This window comes from Eumetopias jubatus, unplaced genomic scaffold, assembly GCF_037043125.1.
Source record: "Eumetopias jubatus isolate StellerSeaLion01/CBP00866 unplaced genomic scaffold, mEumJub1_p1.0 scaffold_9, whole genome shotgun sequence".
Taxonomy (NCBI): domain Eukaryota; kingdom Metazoa; phylum Chordata; class Mammalia; order Carnivora; family Otariidae; genus Eumetopias; species Eumetopias jubatus.
Genome location: NW_028274815.1, coordinates 61,207,481 through 61,229,380, shown reverse-complemented (window position 1 = coordinate 61,229,380; position 21,900 = coordinate 61,207,481). Strand labels below are relative to the sequence as shown.

At 46.3% G+C, this 21,900-nt stretch overlaps 1 protein-coding gene across 9 annotated transcripts in view; it reads right to left on the bottom strand.

Annotated features, from left to right (window-relative positions):
* The window catches only part of BCL11A (BCL11 transcription factor A), a 100,618-nt gene that overhangs the window by 11,217 nt on the left and 67,501 nt on the right, over positions 1–21,900 (bottom strand). For 5 of the 9 annotated variants that reach the window (XM_028089686.2, XM_028089683.2, XM_028089687.2 and 2 more), the window contains exon 3: positions 4,311–4,412. The exons of the other annotated variants lie outside the window; for them this stretch is intronic. In XM_028089686.2, the coding sequence (XP_027945487.1) occupies positions 4,311–4,412 (102 nt within the window). The remainder of the gene's footprint in view (positions 1–4,310; positions 4,413–21,900) is intronic. 9 annotated transcript variants of the gene reach the window in all.

Here is a 21,900-nt window from a genome sequence, read left to right as displayed (position 1 = left end):
CCTCCTCATTATTTTGAGAGGCTAACAACGCGAACCAAATTATACAACATCCTGCGCCCTCGGCTGAGCCTCAGCTCCAGTTGAGAAAGAAACAGAAAGATACAGTTCAGCTAGTCAACTCTTTGGCCAGTAGCCAAGCCGTCTGGAGAGGGGCCCTGCTTAAGTCACATTATTTCTCTCTCGCTGAAAAGAACCCGAGAGTGGTAAATGCCACTTTGGCAAAGAGGGGCCAACTTGACTTCACAATCATTCATTTTTGGAGATAGCTAAATTTAAATATATATATACACCAAGGGAGTAACTAACAGTTTACCAGTCAACTACAGCATTAAAAAGGGCACAAATGTTGGTGGCCAAAGGAGAAGGAGGAGAAAAATAGTTAACTTCCCAGGGATTCCAAAAAAGACAGTGTGTAAAACACAAATGAGAAATAAACTTTAGCCTGTCTTTTTAAAAGGGGGACTAGACGAGTCGCTTAAGGCCCCCAGCTAGTATATGTCAGTAACTTTTTTTAAAAGCAAAAAATCCACCATGGAGCTAAAGAGTGGGAATGAGGAAGTAATCAATTATGATTCCTCCATTTAGCAAGTCAGAAAGAAAAGCTGGCAGGGTCTTCTCAGGAGCCCCAAACACTTGCATTCCAAAACAAGCCCGCTTGCTCAAGCACTTGTCTGAATAATGGACTCCCTGCCCTGACCTTGTAATTTACTTTACAATGCATTTATAATCTCCCTCAATGTATCCCACTCCTGGGTAAATCTCTTTAACAAGATTAGATGATAAGATACCAAAATTAGGTTTCCAACATTTGCCTAATGTAGAGGGAGAAAAGAAAAAAAGGCAGAAAGATTTTGAAAGAAAATGCTGACATTAGGATCACATTATCTGCCTATTTTTGTTTTCCTCCTCTCTTCAAAGGGAAATAAAAAGCATTGGGAGTATTTTCATAAATTTTTTGTTGTTGTTGAACAATGACTGGGGTCCTAAATAGGCAGGAAAAAAACTATCTGGTTCCAACTAATGTGACCCTCCGTGGCTTTCTCCTTTGCCTCCCTAGGACTCTGTGTTATTATCATACATTTAGCCTGACAATCTGAATTGGGTAAGTAAAAAGGAGATTTGTCAGCTGAAACAAGTCCTTAACACTTTCATCAGTCCAAATGCCTTAAAATTGTATCTTAGCTTGTAATACTCTATTGAATCCCAGGACTGGACCCATAATTAGCAATGCCGGTTTCGCATGCACCGTGAATGGGATGGCGACTGGTGCGTGCTAAAGTTATATAGCACTGCGTCAGGAAGCGCACCTGTATCCTCTCCAAAAGACTTAAACGAGAAAAGTCTGTCTTATTTTGCTGCTCTGAACCTTCCTAAAATTCTGTTTTCAGAGCCAGTTGATGTGATCACTTTATAGTATATGTTCACGCTATGCTGTTACCCTCCCCTCTCATACATCAGGTCAGAGAAGATGCCATTTCATCTTATGATGAGCACACAACATACAGTTTTCACTATGGCATTTTAGTATCCTATCAACTAGATATTCTAGATCATGAGGGCAGCTAGTGTAATCATAATGTCAATGAGAGGGGCTGTTACGATTGAGACTAAAGATTACATCGAAAGAGCAGCTTTGAAACTGGTAATTATTACTAGTCCACTAATAGCAAATGATGCATTACAGTTTCACCACATAATCTGTGTTTCACTCAGCTCACGCCAGTGCACCATATTATATTACGGTGCTCACAGATTCTCAGTTCCTAAACTGCAGTCATCAATAAATGTGTTACTTGCCATAATTTGTGAAATTACTTTGTTCATAACATCTTTGATGGTTTAGAAAGGCCAGAATTGATTTCCTGCGTGGCAAAATTAGGGCTACATTGATTTATTGACGTGTAAAATATAATAATATTCTTCATTTACTCTGACGAAAATCAACTTCTCAATTTGAGAGCCTCATTGGGCATTCACGGGGATTGTTTTGATTTAGAGCAATAAACTGAGACCTGGCCCCAAGCGTAGGAACTCCAGGCATCAAACGGTTAAAATCAGCTATTAGCTCACCTACCGGCTTTTATTTTATTTCTTTTTACTGTATGGGGAGGAATAACCCCATTTTTACGTTATCAGCAATGCCAAAAAGTAATGTGATCTAAGCCTCAGGATTTGGAAGAACAAGGTCTGACACCAGACCCCTGGCTCTACTATTTACCAGCTTACGGCTCTGAGCCAGTCATGTCATTTCTTTGAACCTTAGGTTTCCTATCTGTAAAGTGAGCATAAAAACAGTACCTGAAAGAATTGTGAGGCTCAGATGACAGACGTATATAAAAGCCATATGTAAACTACCAGGTCCGACGTGAATGTGAGTTTTCATTACTCCCAGGCTTGGTGAGTTAACCTAGCATGATGACTGACCATGTTGTACACCCAGAAGGGCTTCCTGAAGAAGGCTGGAATCCAGAATCCAGGCCTCAGCCCAGGCCAAGGGGAGGCCCTGGCTAGAAGGCAGCAAGAGGGGGCCACATTAGGGCCCACGACTGTGGTCCACCAGCAGGGAAGCCACAAGGTTAAGTGCTAAATGCTCTGCCAGCCAAGGGCAGCCGGTTAAGGCAGCTGAGTGACCTAGAGGTCAGCTTTGCTCGAGAGCTTTCTGGAACTCCACAACCCATTTCCACATACCTTGTCTGGTCACTCCTAAACTGGTCCTGCCAGCACGGGCACCAGCAAACTGGGCACCCTCCCTTTGCGGGAAGAGGGGGAGAAGACGTGGGCTCTGAATCAGGCTCCTAGTTTCCCACCCCTCCAATCCAACTCCCTGCCCTCAGGAGGGTCAGCGGAAGAGGGAGGCCAGCAGCCCCTGGCCACTCAGCTCCACGCTCCTCTCTACTGCCCCACTCCCTTCTTTTCCCTTCCCTCCACGGGTGGCTCTGTTCCCACGGCCCCATGCGGGGCCCCAGGCACCCCCAGCCAAACGCGGAGCGCTCTCCCCACCCAGTCAGCATGTAGGGACTCGAAACCAAGAGTCCAACCCCCTAAACTCTCTAGAATCTGTGACCTAAGCCAGGCTTAGGCCCAGGTTGGTGTTGGGGAGGGGGTGGCAGAAGAGGTACTTTTTAACCCCTGCACCGCCCAGCCCTCAGGACTTGAGGACTTGTGAAATTCACACAATAACTCTTTGTTGCCTAGGATTACCTAGGAGTTAACAAAACAAACAACTGGCTTCAAATTTGGTCTCAGGGTGCATGCCCTGCCCTGCAGACACCATTCACAAGATGGTGAGGTCTATTTGACCTCTCCCGCCTAAAAACCAGTCCCCTCTCTAGCTGAACACCTGCATCTTGTTCTTTTCTTTCCGTGACACTTTCCCTTTCTTTTCTTCTTTCCACAGGTTAGTTTTCACATACTTTCAAAATGAACATACATTCCTTAAATAAAAATTCGATGCCACACTTCCTTTTTTTCTGGAAGCTGCTTTTTCATGTTTGGGGTAGAATCAACCCCCACCCCCATCCGACTCTGTAGCCGTGCATGACTCATATTATCTTTTACTACATAGAAGAGCAAACTGTATTACCTTCTAGAACAACGTCTTTCAAACACATTTTCACGAACATACAAATCTACATTTCATAAACATTTCCCCACCATAAAAGTTGGTTTGAACAAGTACTTGGATGGTGTTAATGGTAGTGGTGGGGTGGCGGTGGAATCTTTGATTTTAAGCAACAATGCTGTGCATTTTTCTCTAAAACTAGGAGAAAAATAAGGAGAAATTATATATGTATGCACATATATAATGCACCATGTATATATACAAATATACCATGTTTCAGTTCACATGTAAATGCATATACAACATGCATGAGAACAACTCTAGAGTAACTCTAAACTGACTTCTTTTGGTTCTGGCCTCTGCTAACACGTACGCCATGGAATAAACTCCAAGTCCTAAATGAGGCCATGCAAGTGAAATGTCCAGCAATAAAATGGGCCCTGAACACACAGATGGTATATGGTCACCAGCCGTGGAGCCAGATAAGACCCTGGGGCAAAGACCCCCCCCCCCCCCAGGGATGAGCTGCTGTCAGCTCCATGTCTTCAGTGAGGAAAGAAACGAAAAAGAGGAGGGGGTCGAGTGGAGTGGGGGAGAGGGTGCCAAGTGAGTAATGGAATAATGCTGATGAGGATGCCAATCTATTTTGGAAGTAACTCCTTCCAGTACTTAAAAAGTAAGGGTAATTTCCAGAAACTCTCAACTTTATACACATGGACATTTGTAGAAAAAATAATGCTCAACTTACAAATACCCTGCGGGGCATATTCTGCACTCATCCCGGGCGTGGGGATTAGAGCTCCGTGTGCAGAACGAGGGGAGGACAGGCCCCTCCAGTGCAGAAGTTTATCTGTGAAAGAAACCCAAAATCAAGCACTAAAGCTATAAACAATGTGCATCGTAAACCACAGGATATCACATTTCAATTCCATTAAAATAGATCAACATCATTACAACAGCCTTGCAGATAGTTAACAGGCCCAAGGCCTGTATCAAAAAAAAAACAGCGATGAAGTTATTTCCACACAATTTTGTTTTGTTTTTGATTTTGGTCTTTTTAGACAAAAGAGAAGGGGTTTTAGTTGGGGGGGGGTGGTCTTTGGTTCATTTTCTTCTTTGTTATTGTTTATTGTCTTATAATAAGAGATGTATACACAGCAAGGGGGAAATTGGTAATATTAGGGGGTAGACTGGCAAAATGGAGGGGATTTATCTGCAAGGCTGGTTTACATGCATACATTTACTTAACAAGATAAGCCCAAGCAAAAAACAATATGCAAGTAGGAAATGAGTGGATCTGTGAATCATTTCTTCTAGAACAGAGAGGCCCATTCTGCCTTCCCTGACCCACTGCTCCCTCGTCCCAAGCTGTACTTACGACAGCACCTTCAGGGAAAGGGAAATCGTGGGCTGGGCCACAGTCTAGAATCGGATCAATGGAATCCTCCATTTAGACACGGCTTCTTACAACACAAAGCAGTGGAGAATAAAGATTAGACTTCTGGGGTTCAAATAACTTTGGCCAAGTCCACATCTTGAGGGTAAGGAATCCTACTATTAACGTGACAAGGAGAGAACCAGCACCCAGAAAAAGTGGCCCACCTTCTCCATTCTCCCGCACTTGGTCTCTCTCTGGTGAGGAGAAATGACTTCTCACACCAGTAAACATAAATCTAGCAGTAAATCAAGCATTTCTAGCACTGAGACTTTTGTGAGAAAGGAAATATTTGGTTTGTGCGACCTGGGGATTATATGGTTTATGTGGTAAGTTCCCAGTTTTTCCAAGTCCACCTTGAGCCAACCAAGCATGGAGAGGTCAACCTTGAGATGGAGTGTAGGATCGATGGAGCAGGAGATACTCAGTATGTTCTAGAGGCTGGGAGGTTGTGATGACTGGGGGAGGAGGGAGAGAAGAAAAACAGACTTTGATGGTGAGTAAACAGAGTATGTTTTCCATTAGCTTAATATTAAGAGCACTTAAAAGTGTTGTTGTTAGACTCTAGGATAGCAGGTCTCAAGTGTAAAATACATCCTGTTCTCCTTATAGAGATTCATGCTGCCAAGAACAGCCAGGGCAGTCAGCACAAGGCTCCCTTTCATGGGGAGCCCGGTGGGTAACAATGGCGTGCGTGGTGCTTGTGCAAGATCTTATACTCGGTTGTTACCAGGCCTGCAAAGGGGGCTGCTCTCGGCAACCATCTCGAGAGGCATATCCTCCGCTCTTACCCCAAACAAAATAAATACCATAGGGCGCCTGGGTGGCTCAGATGGTTAAGCGTCTGCCTTCGGCTCACGTCATGATCCCAGGGTCCTGGGATCGAGTCCCGCATCGGGCTCCCTGCTCCTTGGGAGCCTGCTTCTCCCTCTGCTTCTCTCTCTCTCTCTCTCTCTCCCTCTCTCTCTCCCTCTGTCTCTCATGAATAAATAAAATATTTTAAAAAATAAATAAATAAATACCACAAAATGAACCCGTGAAAAGTGCAAAGACTGGACTTAAGAAAAATAATAATAAGTATATCTTCATTCAACTGTTTATATTATAAACAGGGTATTGAGAATAGAGGGTAAAATTAACTACGGATTTAGTCATTGTGTTTTTCAACAAGAAGTCTGAGAACCCATTTTTGTACTTGCTCTTGCCTTAGCCCTTTCCTAAGTTTGTCTTGTGACCAAGATGGAAATATTTTTCTTAGGAGACCCACACAGCTGAGGTAGTTCTGTGACCCTAGCAGAAATACAGCAAGGGACCTGGACCCCTGCACAGGGATGGTCTGATTTCAAACTCCCTGCCACTTCCTCTGAGAAGAGCCATGAGGTGCCTTGATAGGCCTCCAGCAAGAAATGGGAGGGCTCTTAGCCTAATCCAGGCCTGACCGCTCGCACTTACCTTCCTTGGGCAAACCTGTCTACAAACTTGTCGGCCCCGAGCAAGCGGAGCTTCCGGGGGCAGCAGCCTGGTTCACTTTTCCACAGGGCCAGGCCACGTGGCAAAGCAAGGGCCAGTATCTGGGTATCTGGCACCACGACCCTGCTTTTGGCTTTTGAATTGTAAAAAAACCTTCGAGATCCTCAAGTCTATGCCTTCATTTTACAGATGGGGAAACTGAGGCCTTGAGAAATCAAGTGGCTGGTCCACGGCTATGCTGACGGCTAAAGTGAAGATTGGAATTAGTCTCCTGACTTCCCATCCAGTGCTCTTTTCTGGGATATCCATCTATCTCTTCCCCTGGTTCCTGCCCAAGAAGTGCCAGTGGGGAGGGTTCTCTTTCACCTGACCCATTAAGAGAAACAACTTCTCGTAACAACCTCTTGGGAGAGAGTCCAACCCAGAGGTGTTGAGTGGGCCTTTCGAAGGATCCAAATAAACAGACTTGGCTTCAAAATTGGAAAACAACACCTGATCTGCTTCCTGAGCCTCTTAGCTGCACCCTCTCCCCAACCCAGACCTCACTGCTTTCACCCTTTACCTCTGCTTCCCCTGCAGAATTGGCCAGCTGAAGAGAGACAAACTGTTCCTATCAGCTTAACAAGCTACTGACACTGTCTTTCCAAGAGACCCATCCTTGCATTTCTCTTCCTCCAGGAAGGGCGTCGAAGCAAAGGCAATGGGGAACCCCAGCTGATTCTGCAGCCTTTCCCACTGAACACATTCCCCTTGGTAAGTAGTCGACATTCTCACAGGAACTGGAAATGCTAAATTGTTAATAGCCTCCCTAGGGTTTAACTTTTTGCTGTGATGCTTTCAATTATTTCAACATGTTTTAGGCAAAGTCTCACAATGAATCTTCTTAGCATCACACTCAGCGAGCAGCTCTACCTGCCTGAACCACCCCTGGCTGAGGGTCTTTTCTCTTTCCCAGGGAGTGGTGGGCTGGAAAGTGGGCAGTTTGGCTATGTTCTCTTTAGTTTCCTTGGTGGTACTCTTAGGGCAGTGGTTCTCAAAGTGCAGACCGAGGCCCAGGGAGCCTGTTGGAAATGCAAACTCTCAGGCCCATCTCAGACTTGCTGAATAAAAACCTGGGGGTGGGGGCCATGCAGCAATCTGTGTTTAACAGCTCCTCCAGGTGATGTGTAGGCACAGTTCCAGTTTAATACTGCTGTCTTAGGGCGAGGGGAGGCATGGAAGCTGGAAGCATGTTGCTCTGGCAGAGAGCCAGAATGGCTACAAGATTGTCGTCCCTTCTGCCTGGACTCACCTCCTTCAGAACAGTCAAAACCAGAGCAAGCTTGGAACATACCTAAGAATCCCTTCATGTGGAATCCCAGGTGCCACCCTTCCTCGTTCACAGGACAGAGAATAGAGCCGAGCCTTCCATCAAACAGGGAATGCTCTTTGCACAAGACAACATCCATACCAGTTTATGTCAGACAGATGGTATCCTCACCACTTCCATAAAAGCTGAAATGTTTGAGACAGCAGCTGTGGCACACGGCATGGATGGAGTAAGAACTGGACTCTGTTTCCTTGTCTGGACTCACAAATGGGATGTGTTGCCCTCTTCTGGATCAGTCTTTTCAAATGCCTGTACTCTTCTGGCAAAAGGTGTTTTAACCTTTTCTGGTTCATAAAGGTCTCGTGAGACCCAGCATTTCCACTTGGGGCCTTGGAAATGCCTTATGCATTATTAAGTTGCAATGTTTCCTTGGGCTGAATAAAAAATAATGAATCTTATTTTTCAGGTCTCATTAAAAATCTGCAAAAATTTGGAAATGGTTTTGATTTAATGTTTTACATTGGTCATTTTACATTTCTATATACAATGGGTACCAACTTTTGATGCAGAACCCTATGAGCCCTGTGGGATGTCCCTGGAATTTAAGGTCCTTAAATCAAGTTTTAGGTTTCCTCAAGAACATCTCAAAGACTCCTTTATTACTGACATGCTGTTTGTTTCTGAAATTAATCACTGGGTATGTAACGCAGCCACATTATAGTCTCCTCATCGACAAGTAATACTGCTGTCTACAAATGTGCAGAAACAGCTAAGCACAAAGCATCATTTCCAACACACTTGATGGCTATTCTGGGTGCTCGACTTTTATCAGGTATTAAATCCCCAGGCCTCTCTAGAAGAGTACACAGACGTATAGATGTTTGAGGTTTACTACAGTGTATATGCATGTATATATATTTCCTTTCTTGAACATATGTGTTTTTTTTAAGATTTTATTTATTTATTTGACAGAGAAAGAGAGACAATACAAGCAGGTGGAGCGGCAGGCCGAGTGAGAGGGAGAAGCAGGCTCCCCACCCAGAAGAGAGACCGGCAGGGGGGTGGGGGGGGCTCCATCCCAGGACCCCGGGATCATGACCTGAGCCAAAGCCAGTCGCTTAACCAACTGAGCCACCCAGGCACCCCTTGAACATGTATTTTTAGAAAACTTCCCTGTTTTTCCAACCAGGTAGGGCACAAAAGGAGTAGGGTTGTCCCCAAGTAGAACGGGTTACCCTAGGAAGCCATAATGTCCCATTCACTCTGGGTCTTCAAGAAAAGAATGAGTGACAACCCACCATGATGTGGAGGGAATCTCTATATTAGGTGATGCGCCAAAATAAAGGACCTTGACCCACTGTTCCAGCTCCAAAATTCTCAAATCCCCTCTTTCCCCAGCCAGTAGCCAACTTACAGACTGCCCTTCAAATGCATCCTGAAAGTTTGTACAGTTGCGGAACCAATTCCAGTTCTATCAATATTAGTGGATCTATATCACAAAAATAACAACAGTGCAGCCAGTCTGGGACAGAGCCTTCTTTAACCGGAAAGCAAATCCACTAAATGTCTTTATAGCTCTTGACCCTCCGTTTACAACAAATACCGGCTCCTCTCTCTCAGATTCTGTGACTTGGGGATGTGGCTCAGTGGTAGAGCATTTGACTGCAGATTCTGTGACTTATCACAGTATTATAGAGCAAACGTTAGCTATGCCTATGTCTTGAGTCATGTCAACCTAAACTGAAAATGTGCCAGGTTTATCATCGCTAACAGACTTCTTAATTAACCTTTGGATATTGTCAAAATTGCATTCCCTTTTGTTCTAAGAAATGAGCATTTACATGAGCATTTTTTCCATCATTGTTTTTTTTTACTAGCTAAGGTTTTACCAAATTGTGATGCTCTTTAAAAAGTGTATCCTGGGGGCGCCTGGGTGGCTCAGTCGTTGGGCGTCTGCCTTCGGCTCAGGTCATGATCCCAGGGTCCCGGGATCGAGCCCCACGTCGGGCTCCCTGCTCGGCGGGGAGTCTGCTTCTCCCTCTCCCACTCCCCTGCTTGTGTTCCCCCTCTCGCTGTGTCTCTCTCTCTGTCAAATAAATAAATAAAATCTTAAAAAAAAAGTGTATCCTGTATAAATGAAAGCAAGCGAGAATTCTAGAGATACCACACTTAACAGAATTTCTGTGCTGAAACTTGCTCATGACCTCTACATTCCCCGATACTTCATCAGGGACTTCCATTTCATCAATTATTCATTTAAAAACTCTTCTTTTTTGACCAGTTCTATCCTCTTATCATAGCCTTGACTATCCAAAAACTAACTTCACCTTTTGAGTTCTTACCCTAGGAATTCACTCAATGAGGGGGAGGAGAGATGACACCTTTCATGCCCCTTTATCTACAAAAATGCAAAAAATGCAAGCTACCAATCTGTCAGGCCTAAACAAAATTTTTGGCAATCTGTGTCTTTAACATAAGCAAAGCATATAATTCAAAAAAGAAAAAAAAAAAGAGCTTGCTTTTCTGAAGAATAACTAAACCAAAGACATTGTGCTCCATCTTTGTGTTGAAATGCAGATTTCCCACTAAAAGGCAAATCCTTCATTTCAAAAGGTTGAATAGGATGGTACTAAAAAAAAAAGAATTCCAGCTGGTTAAATTTAGGGTGTTGAAAAAAGTGCACTCCAATAATATTCTTTGGCTCTGGGCCCAAAGTATTTTCACTTGATTGTGAATTAGATAAATTTTTATTACACTTTAAGCTTTTGCCTTAGAATGGTGGAACTTATCAAGGAGACTGGAAGGGCAGCTATATAAAGACAAATTGTCTCAGGACAGTTTTTTTTCCCTTGGTTTAACTGTGTACCTTACTATGCAAAACGTGTCACCCAGGTTAATTCCATGCATTCATTCTTTCAGGCATTCATTCGACAACTATTTACCGAGGGCCTGTGAGGCCCAAAGCAATGGGCCAGCGTCTGTGGGTAACACAAAGAAAACCCAGACCCAGACTTCCCCGCGGCAGCCTTCACCTAGTAGAGAAGATAACGCCTGGACAGAAATCGCTCTACTCCCATGCAGAAAGTGTGTCATGAGAGAGCCACAGAGAAACTGCTATGGAAATTCAAAGGAAGAGAAATTGCTTCCACTTGAAAGGGAGGAGAGCAGCTTTCAGGAAGCAGTAACTTATGAACTGCACCTGGAGAGCCAAGAGGAAGGACTTTCTAGACAAAAGCAAAAGCCGGCACAGATGCTCAGCGGAGCAAAAGCCAAGGAGTGCACTGAGCAAATGGGGCCCAACAGGTAGTCACATTTAAATCAAAATATTGTACACCGATCCATTCGGTTGACAACAGAGGATCTGTTCATCTCAATAAACCCTCTGAGGAGTTCGGTGAAGTCTTCAGCTTTGACAAGTTCATACTTCCAAATATCACATTTTCTTAAAATAAGGGACACAGCCACGTGGACGCTTGTGAAACTCTTCATGAAAAGTTCATCTGTCCTGTTTTCTTCCCCCTCCTCCATTCTTCTCCCCTGATGAATGGTGGGTGGTCCGCTGAAGCAGAATTCACTGCTTTATTCCTTTAAGTCAGACAAACAAGTGTTGATAGCCACGTTCTTCTTTGCAATATTGCCTCCCTGGCTTAAATAATCTATTTCAGATGTATCATTGCCAGTTTAAGATGGGCTTGTACTTGCTGACACATTTTCAACAAATGACTGTGCAAGAAATGTGGAGATTTTCCTCCTCTGCTTTGTCTCTTCAATCATCGGCCTGACCTTCCCTCCAAATTTCCCCCCTTTCTTCTCTTCAAAGCCACAGGGAAGGGGGGGTACCCTCACCCCCTCTCCGAGTCCATATTTGAGGATTTTGTTTTTCTGGGGTGGGGTGTGCATGAGTGTATGTGTGTGTGTGTGTGTGTGTGTGTGTGTGTGTGTTTGCACACATGCACATGCAGGTTTGCTTCTACCTGGGGTCTTTTTCAGGTTACTTGGGAGATATAAGAACTACTTTTAGAGATGCCCGGGCCCATGAACCACACTGACCCTTACTCTCCAGATTCTTTTCTTCCTTTAGGACATCAGGGACTCGCTCCTCTGGATAGGCTGCTGGCGCAAAGTCAGGAATCCAGAGTCTTCAGTCCCAACTCTGCCACTCACCAGCTGTGCATGACCTTGAGTAAATCTCTTCCCTAAGTTTTCTTGTCCTTAAAAAGAGAAGACTGGATCCGACGGATGGCTTCTCCCTCCTGTTTCCCAGGCCAGTCAGAGTTTCTTTGAGACCAGATCTAGGACAGGAGTTTGGGATGCAGTGAAGAGACCTGCTATGGGCCATCCTAAATGCTGGCCAGGATGGGCCTGTGCCCCTCGTGCCCACGAAAGGACTAGGAGGAACCTACAGGCCAGTGTGGGCTAGGTTCAGCTGCCGGCCTAATTCTTAGACTCAGAAGGTAGGCCTGGTGGTGGATTTCAGCTTCCTAGGGCACAATCTTGCCAAGCTCACCCGTCTGAGCTTCAAGGAGGAAACCTAGGTGGGTCCAGAGCCAAAGAGACTGAAGGTCACAGAGAACCAGGAAAAAACTTTCCACAAACTCAGGCTAAATGTCAAGGGAAAAGGTCTCAGCTGTCCGTGCCAGACGGCCAGTGGCAAAGCTCGGCCTCATGCCAGAGCCTGGCACCCACGGCTCGTGAGGGTACACACAGGACTCTCAGGAAAGCCAGAGTCCTCTCCCAACCACCTCAAACCAGGATGGCAAGGCCCTGGGGTCCTGTGGTCCCTGCCCTCAACCAACGTGAAGGTTTCCTGGAAAGCCATGTGTAAAGTGAGTTTCTGTAAACAGAATCACATTTGCTAACCGACATAATTTCAGAGATGTTTCATCACCCTTCCAGGCCCATCGAAAATTGGCAGGGCTTCTAACATTTTACCTTTTAAGTGCTTCTTCCTCCACCCCCTCCCCAACCTCTCTGTCAAGTAGTTAATGATCTGTAAACAAACACTTTAAATTCAGTGGGGGAGCTCACTATTTAAAGGAACCCTGTGGCGAAACCTTTTGAAAAGTTAACAATCTTTCTGTAATGTGAAAAATCACCCTCTAATTTATCAGTTGCCATTGATGAGATTTTGTGGGTATCAGGCTTCCTTAAGGTGGGGCTCAATGCAATACCTTTGTGGTGAGAAGGGGGCAGTGATCCAAGGAGCTGCCCTGAATTCCTTTCTGTCACCCAAACTGTCCAGCTTCCCGCAAATACACTCACAGATACCACTCACGCTCCCCCCACCACCGCCCACAGGAGAAATGAAGAAAAGGACGGAAAATCACGGTCCCAACACCTGGAAAGCCTTGAAAACCACACTTGAGTTTCTCCTGACTTAAGTATTAGATGTCTGAAGAGGGTAGAATGAACATTTTGCACTAAAGGGAGCGAAGGGCATTTGGGCCAGAACATTGTGTCCAATGAGACTGACCATTTGCTCAGCAAACGTTTCATTCTGATAACACCGGCCAGAGCAGAGGACTTGTCTGTCAAAGTTGGCAGAACAAGCAACTCCCAAATTACTCTGAAGAGGCCACCCCGAGCCTTTTTATCTGTGTTAATTCACGGCAAATGTAATTTATGCTTCCATACCACCATTTTCATCAGTCTCAAGAAAATACCAGAACAAGTTTAAGAAAACTAAGCTTGGCACTTAGATAGAGATCCTTGATGTTTTCAGGTGTTCTTGGGTACTGTGGAGGAGGAAGTCGGCAGGCGGGGGCCGGGGGGGGGGTGGTGTGTGGCAGCGGTGTCACTGGAAAGACAAGGGAGGGCAGAGGCATGGGTTGACCACCCAGGGAGCTAGAGAATTTTCTGGTCTTATCTTCCAGGACTGATCTATGCAACCATTAAAGGTAAAGGGGCCCCAAAGAATAGGCAGCCCCAGGAAGGCTGTGTCAGGCGTCCCAGGCTGGCCCTTCTTAAGGAAGGATGTCCTGGCCTCTGTGGGTAGGTTTCTCTTCTTCCCAAAGCATCCTCCTCACATTCTGGCCCTACAGTAATCCTGTGGGATGAGGGAAGGTGTTATCCTCACCTCCCCAGCAAGGAAGCAGATGTCAAGAGCGTCCTGCTGCAGGTCATGCAGGCAGGGCTGGAGCTCAGAGTCCAGTCCATCTTCCCGGGGAACAAGCTTTGTCCCTTGTCAGCACTCACCTCAGGGGCCCTCGAGGTGAGCCAAGGCAGAGCGTGTTGTCTAGACACAAGTCTTAATGCCATTTACAGGCAATCACTTGCCTTCCTGACTCTATAAAGTGGTGTGTGTGTGTGTGTGTGTGTGTGTGTGTGTGTGTGTGTGTGTGTGTGTGTGTCTGAGGCAGTGGGGAAGCCATACTCTACAGGCCAAATGTTCTACGATAATCTTGGCCAAGAGATTCTTAGAACCAGAATTGGCCATTCTCCAGAATTAAAACCTATTATGTCCTATGGTTAATACAGAAGTGCTCAGAAATTATGAGAACTAATTTAAGGCTTCAAAGCTCTACAAACTAAAAAGAAAAAAAAAATGGTCTAGCAGGTCAGGCTCTGACATTTCTTCAGGAACAAAACTAGGCTGCCCTCTCGCCTGAGGTGAGATTGAATCAAGGAGGGTTCTGGTCCTGTGAGGCCAGACCTCATCCCAAGGCAGCTAGTCCTTCTTTCAGAAACAGGCCTCTGCCCGCCCACAGGCTCCTCCAACTTCTGCTACTGTTCTTCCTCAGTCCCTCAGCACCTTCCCTCCTTCTGAGCACACAGCAGCCAAGCTCTGGCCTCAGCCCTAACCTCCGTGACAGAATCCCACAGAACAAGTGAGAGGTGGACACAGCCTATTTATCTGAGGCCTATTTTCTTGGCTTGCTAGTTATTTTCCTGGCTTTTTACCCAATTTCTAATCCTTCGTTTATACCACTAACCAACCTGGAAAGAATTTCCTGAATAAAAAAGAGATGCCCACATGTATCATCTGCACTCATTCAAGAGTTCCCAATCCAGCCACCGGGTGGGTGTTGCTAGCTGTTCTTGGGTTTACTAATTCTGTTGATTCAGCAAGGGTAACACCCAAAGTTATCAGACACCTCCAAGCTCTTCAAACCAAGAATGCACCAGCTCAACTCCTTTCTACCCAGTGAACAGGTTCACTTGGGAGCTCAGCTGGTGGAGACCTGGCCTCCCTGGGCAAAGGGGCCACAAGCCCCCTGTCCCTATTCCACAGGGATCAAGGGGGCATAAAGGGACCCTACGCTACAAGGCAGACCCCGGAATCCTTTTGTCTTTGGAATCTCTCTAAGACCGCGGGGGAAATGAGGTCTGAGAACATTCGCTTCCCCAGCTGCCCTCTATTTCCGGGCGGTCCCAACCTAGAGCCACCAATGTCAAGATCTCTTATGTCTACTAAGAACGGAGACACTCCACTCTCCCTAACAAGCCCCTCAGGCTGAAATCCTTTTACTTCCAGAGCCTCAACTTTTGACTGCTGGGTAGAAAGCCCCCTCTGTCACGGGCCCACAGATCTCTGCCGCCATGGTGCTCAAACCCTGTCAGGCGGTGGGGAGTGTGGACAGCAGGGCTGACGTGGTTTCAAAGAGGCCGACCAGGCAAGAACGGTCCTGTACTCCTGCCCCAGCTCTAACGCAATAAAATGTCTTTTATCAGTGTAATTCAAGGCAAAGAGTCAAGGGTCTGTCACCATTTTAAAGAGGCTTATTACATGGCCACAAAAATTTGCCTCAGGCTCAAACCTGGCATGTAAGGTATCAGCGTGGGACAGGTTCTTTTGATTTGATTTTATTTTCTTACAAAATCTGAAAATGAAACGCTTCTGTCCCTCCCTTCCACCAGCCGTTTTTTGATTTATGGGGAGGAGGAAAGAAATCTGAAGTTGACAGGTTGGGACAACTCCACTCAGCTTTCTCACTCAAAAGCTGCTTTTGTTCAACCATACTTTGCATTTATGGCCTGCGGCTCTTGGCTGACACAGGCTGGCTCCTCAGTGTGAGAGGGCCGTGGACTTCCCCGGGAGGAAGCCCCACTGAGATTACCGCCCCCCTTGCACCTAGGGCTGGGGGCACAGATGCTCACAAAGGGCCCTGGTTAGACAATGGAGGGGGATGACAAAGGCTGTGCCATTCCTCCGTCTTCAGCTCTGCATTGCATTTCTCCTGGGTCCAGGGCCCTCTGTGATCATCGTGCATCCATCGGCCCCAGTTCCTCCACTAAACTCCCAGGCTTCTGAGAACCAAGGCTGCATTGTCCACCTCTCATGGCCCGACACCATTCTGGGCAGGGAAAAGGCTCTCAATAAACACTCAAAACTTGAGTGCTGCTCAGTGGACTTTTCTTCATGTTAGAGAACTCTTTCTTGTCAATGAGCTGGCTGGAAGGAGCCAGCAGTGACCAGGGGAACCTTCCCTCCCTGAGGTCATTGAGGTTTCTCCAGTAAATGATTCACTAACCAAGGAACCTCCGGGTCAGCCTTGACCTAGGAGATGATTATAGCCCCTTGAAAGTGGCTGCTGGCCCGTCAGTTCACTGTACAATTTTGGCAATCTGTAATTGTGTATTTACTCAATGGTTGTTATGGACAATCAGGTTAATAATTCACCTTCCAAACGCCGTATAATTACAGTTAGAAGAGTTACAATAGATGTCAAATTTTCTTAAGTCTTCTGATGAACTGGCCCCAATTACCTAATCTGGGTCCCTTTCCTTTCCCTCTCTCAATTTTTTTTTTTTTTTTTAGTAATCTCCCACACTTTCCTCTATTCTCATCCCCCACCTACACCCCTATCTTTCTGCCCCAAGAGAAAGAACAGTGTGAAGTTCTTCAGTTCAAATAATTCTATTTAGAACCCATGGTTTTGCTCCACTAAAAGGGCTTAAAAACAAGCTAGGAAGCTGGCCATGGAAGGTGCAGAAAAGGTTGACGGGCTGGTCTCAGCTGCCTCCCTGCCTCAGATGCAGGAGAACACCTGCAGCCACCCACACCTCATCCCCCAGGAGTTGCACCATATCCTGGCGTGGCCCCGGGGAGGCCTGGGAAAGAAAGAATGCAAAGGCCTGCCGTGCTTCGTGAGGCCCCGGCTCCGCAGTCCATGGCCTGGCAAGGGCCCTGGCGTGTGACACCATGGCCATGGGCTTGGGACACAGCCCCACAGATTCTCTGCCCACCCACCGGCCCAGGCCCCCACCTCTGCTTGGGATACGGTAGGGGGCGCGAAGAGAGAAATGTACACCCTTAAAAATAGAGCAGGAATCCCAAGAATGGTGCAGGCATTCAGAACCCAGGGCTTCCTCTCCATCACTCAAGAACTAAACCAGGCCCTTTGCACCTTTGTTCTGTGGCTTTAATACACTACACCTCACCCACCACAAGCAGATAACCCCCTTTCAAGGGTCAAAGCAATATCTGTCCCCCCCACAAAAGGGCAGTGTGGTCAGCTGACCTGGGTCACCTTGGGCTGGGACTGCAGGCCACACACTGCAGGGCCTGGCAGGGACACCCAGGCAAGGCCAAGGTCCTGGAGCACAGCCAGTGAGGGAGGAGAGGGGATGAAGGTGACAGGCCTGTCCACTGCCAGCTCCTGGGCCAACACTGACTGCAGCACGGACAGTGTGTCTTCTCCATTTCAATGGGTTGTGACTTCTTTAAAGTTTTTTTTTGGTGTTTTTTTTTTTTTGGATGTTTCCTTCCTCCCTCCCTCCCGTCCTTCTCTCCTTCCTTCAAGTAGGCTCCACGCCCTTCACAGAGCTCAATGCAGGGCTCGAACTCACAACTGCGAGATCAAGACCTGAACCAAGATTAAGAGTGGGACACTCAGGGCGCCTGCGTGGCTCAGTCGTTAAGCGTCCACCTTCAGCTCAGGTCATGATCCCAGGGTCCTGGGATCGAGCCCTGCATCGGGCTCCCTCTCCCACTCCCCCTGCTTGTGTTCCCTCTCCCGCTGTGTCTCTCTGTCAAATAAATAAATAAAATCTTTAAAAAGAAAGAAAGAAAGAAAGAAAGAAAGAAAGAAAGAAAGAAAGAAAGAAAGAAAGAAAGAAAGAAAGAAAGAAAAAGAAAGAGTGGAACACTCAATGACTGAGCCACCCAGGCATCCTGAGATTAATTTCTTAACAGACCCCCCACCCCCATACATTTTATGTTAGTGTGGGAGAGCCTTTTGACCACCAAGATGGAGACGTAAGAGCTCATCATGCTGTGTAGGAAGTGAACTGGGGAAAAAAACCCTCCCAGCCAGCCCACCATGTTCTCTAACTCACGAAACCCACCTAGATACAGAGACAGTCCCTGCAACCTCTAGTCAGTTGTAAGAATGGGGAGGGACTAAGGTTTCCCAGCTGAGGGCTTGGCTGTCACTTTCAGATCAAACATTCTACCCATCAGAGGCACTCCTGATGCCCAGAAATGGGGTCAGACTATTAAGGGGGAAATTTCTATACATTTGGGACCATTGGGTTTAGTTGGGTTGGAGTTTTTTTGTTGTTTGTTCAGGTTGTGGTCTCTTTTCCTACATAAATAAATAAATTTGAAGCTGTATTTGTTTCCTGTTCGTGGAGCGGACAGAAGGAGGGTGTGCGGTGGAGGAGGTGTGTGGGGAGTAGACTGATAGATGGAGCAGGGCCGAGAATATCCGGAATTGGAGAAAAGTGAGAAGTGGAGCTTTTTCTTGGCTTCCAAACAGTTGTAATTTCTACTGCCACTGCTTAGATCCTGGGCACCAGGCAGAGAGAGTGGGAAAGGGGCATGTGACAACTTTGCCACAAATCAGGATTTGGCATTTAAATCCACAGGAAGCAAGAAGAATAGAGGGACTTCTTATTTATAGATTTGCAGATGAATTGAATGAGATAACCAAAACGCACTTCTCGTGTATCTGAAGGAGCAATTCCATTTTCAGACTTGGAAAGTTTCCCATAATTGAGGATCACCCGACCCCAGCAGCATGTTGCATCCCAAGGTTAAGATCAGCTTCCTGAAAACCGGGCAGAAGACTGCTGCTTTGGTGGTAGCTCAACAATCGTACTTTGAAGGACAGGTTGGTACCACACTACATTTAACTGGATTCAGTTCATCTGATTATACAGTGCCTTGCTTTCTGGAATATGTAATCATCTCTTTCTGATGACATTTTAAATATCTAACTAGACAAATAATTGCAGCAATAATTGATAGCAGAGTCAAGCTGGAAGATCACTGATTGGCAGAGTCCCCACTGAAACAAATCTTTCTTTCAAACATTACAGGAATGATGTTTAAATCTAACTTTCACTGATAAATGCTCAAAATCTGATTTACTGATAAAGACACTACAAGAAAACCTGCACTTCAGCCTGTGATTACTTTGTAAGCTGTTTGAGAAGAATCAGGCAGCGTGATTTACGTTATTTTATTTCCCATGAATAATTGCAAGGATGGTGTGGGTAGTTTGGGGGGAATCCACACAAGCCAAAGAACTGATGGCCCTCTCCTCCTCTAAAGTATATCCCGTGGTAGAGAAATGGTCTTGCAAGGGTAGCACCCACAAAGGAAGGCACCCAAATGATCCATGCCACTCGGGCCTCTGAAAGCTGCTTTAAATCAATGCCTTACACTGGGATTCAAATCCCCCAGCCCTGTGCAAAGAGCCCGGACAGGGTCAGGAGGACTGAGCTCAGATGAACCCCAAGCGAGCTCAGGCAAGTCCCCAGGTACAGCTGCAGTCTCCACCAGCCCCTAGTCTGTTTCTCCGTCCAAGGGACAACCCTAATCAATTGCCGTCCATATTATGTGTTTTGATTGTAATGTTCAAGTTGTTACAGTTTGGGGCCCCACTTTCAACAATTCAGACCCCGCGGAATACGCGATGGTCAGAAATAACTCACAGACGATTATTGTCTCCGGGAAACATCAAATGAACTGAGCTGGCCTATTAGCAGACACAGATTACAGTAAGGAGAATCTAAAACAGAAGATGTATCTGAATGCTTCGGCTAGCAACAAAGGCAAGAATTCAGGGATGGGATCTGAGCATTTGCCCAAAGCACTCACGTGAGAATTTCTTTTCATTCTCCCCCCCACCTTTTCTTTCCTTCTTGTTCTTTCTTTCTTCCCTTCCTTCTTTCTTTCTTCCTTTTCAGGGAGGGGAGTGGCTTTTTTTCTCCCCTTTAAACTGAACCATTATAAGCAAGTTCATCTCATAGCTTCTGTTAAAAATCAGAAGCTTGTTAGATGTAATGATTATCTGAGCCGTGACACTTACCGCATCTGAGGGGGCTTGTCGAACAGCTTTACTCTAATTTAGAGCTCCCCTGTTAATTAGAAAGCTCTCAGATTTTCTGCAAATGCAGGTCACTATCGACAGCTCATGCTTTTGATGCTTTGCCTGTGACAGTTCCAGGAGCTGGCAGGGTTGTCCAAACTGACAGTGTCAGAAAATTTAGTCACCATGGCCGCTTTGCAGGAAGTTACATGCAAGGTGACTGTCCCCACACAGTGTTTCCCCACAGCCAACAAGCCTGATGAAATCTGCATTCACATTCAGCTAAAAATAGCTCAAATTTCGATCTTCTTTTCCACCTGCCTCTTTGCCTTCTCTCCTCCCCTTTCCCTTCTCTTTTCCACCTCTCATCTCTCTTCCTTCCATCCTCTCTCCAGCATCTCCCTTTTGTCACCTTCCATCCCGTTACCCCCAACACACACACACACACACACACACACACACACACACACACACATCAGGGTCTTCTGCTATTGAGAACGGTCACATTCGCAGAAAGGGAAGTAGGTTTTACAGATAAACCAGGTTGCTTTTTATTGAAACAGCAGTGATTGTGGAACAGAAACTCCCCCGCCCCCCGGACTTCTTTAAAAAAAAAAAATTTCCTATTTTTTTTGCGCTGGTCAGCAGCTGCACCTGGTGAGGTGGAGGTCAAGTCTATACTTCCAGGCTGGCTCATATGTAAGCGAAGGGGGACCTTGGAGGGGGAGGAAAAAAAGAGGGGGAAGGAAGGAAAGGTTAACAACTCAAGCAAGAATGCATATGGGGCGGAGGTTTTCTGCCCTGATCACCCTTCCAATGAAAGACCTCAAAATTACAGGCGTTCTCACTTAGGAATAGCTCCTTATGGGATATGTGCTGGGGTGGACAGGAGGATGGGGGATGCGTCCATGACCGTGCATATGCACATTTGTGTATTTCATCAAATTCATCTAGATGTCATCACGTTTAGGCCAAAAGGAAATGCTCTGTGGCACTTGCCTAAGACTTGGCCAACAAAGAGACCAGTATTTAAGGCAAAATAGGCAATATAAAAACTATTTGCACACCCCCACCAAGAACAAGGGACAGCTCTGAAAAAACAAGCTATCCCTTGCTGCCATAGTTCCCACATTGACTCCAAGTTTGATACTGAACCCAAATCCCTAAGAAGACCCAGCTCTTCCTTGAGGTCGTGCAAACAAACACACGCAGCTGAGGGTAATGGGAGCCTGGCTTTGCAAGTTGCCAGCTTCTGAAATGCAATGGGACAGGATGGGATGGGATGCCACAGGCCAGACTGATGAATTCACACAACCCCAGAATTAGCTAAAGTCACAGCGACCCGGCAGGGTGGAGCAAGGCGACCCCAGCAAGATTCCCAAGGACAGCATCCTCAACAGCCACAGTGGGCCGCTAACCCCAAAGGGGCCCATGCCTCCACCCACATCCTGCTGCTGTCGGGCTGGCCATCGGCTTCCAGACACCAGTCCCAGGAAAACCCTCAGTGCCTTTAAAGCCAACTAACAAAACAGGATCGTGTGAGCCCGGGCAGAATTCCCTATTCAGTTAAGATACTGCCTGGGAGGAAAAACTAAGAAAAAACCTAGACCCAGAAAATACGTGGAAAGTGGCAAAAACCAATCGACTCAAAAGACGAACCCTTCATCCAACGTCACCAAGCTGCCGACTATGAGGCTCCTAGGAAGCTGTCCCAGCAACCTAGAAATAAGAAACAACACTTGCTATTCTGAGCTGAGAAGTGAAGTTGCCTTCCACTCGGGACTCTCAAACATGGTCTATAAATACCAGCACCACCCCTTGTGAGCCACGGGCTGAGCTCAACCCAGAGAAGGCAAGTGTTTCCCTA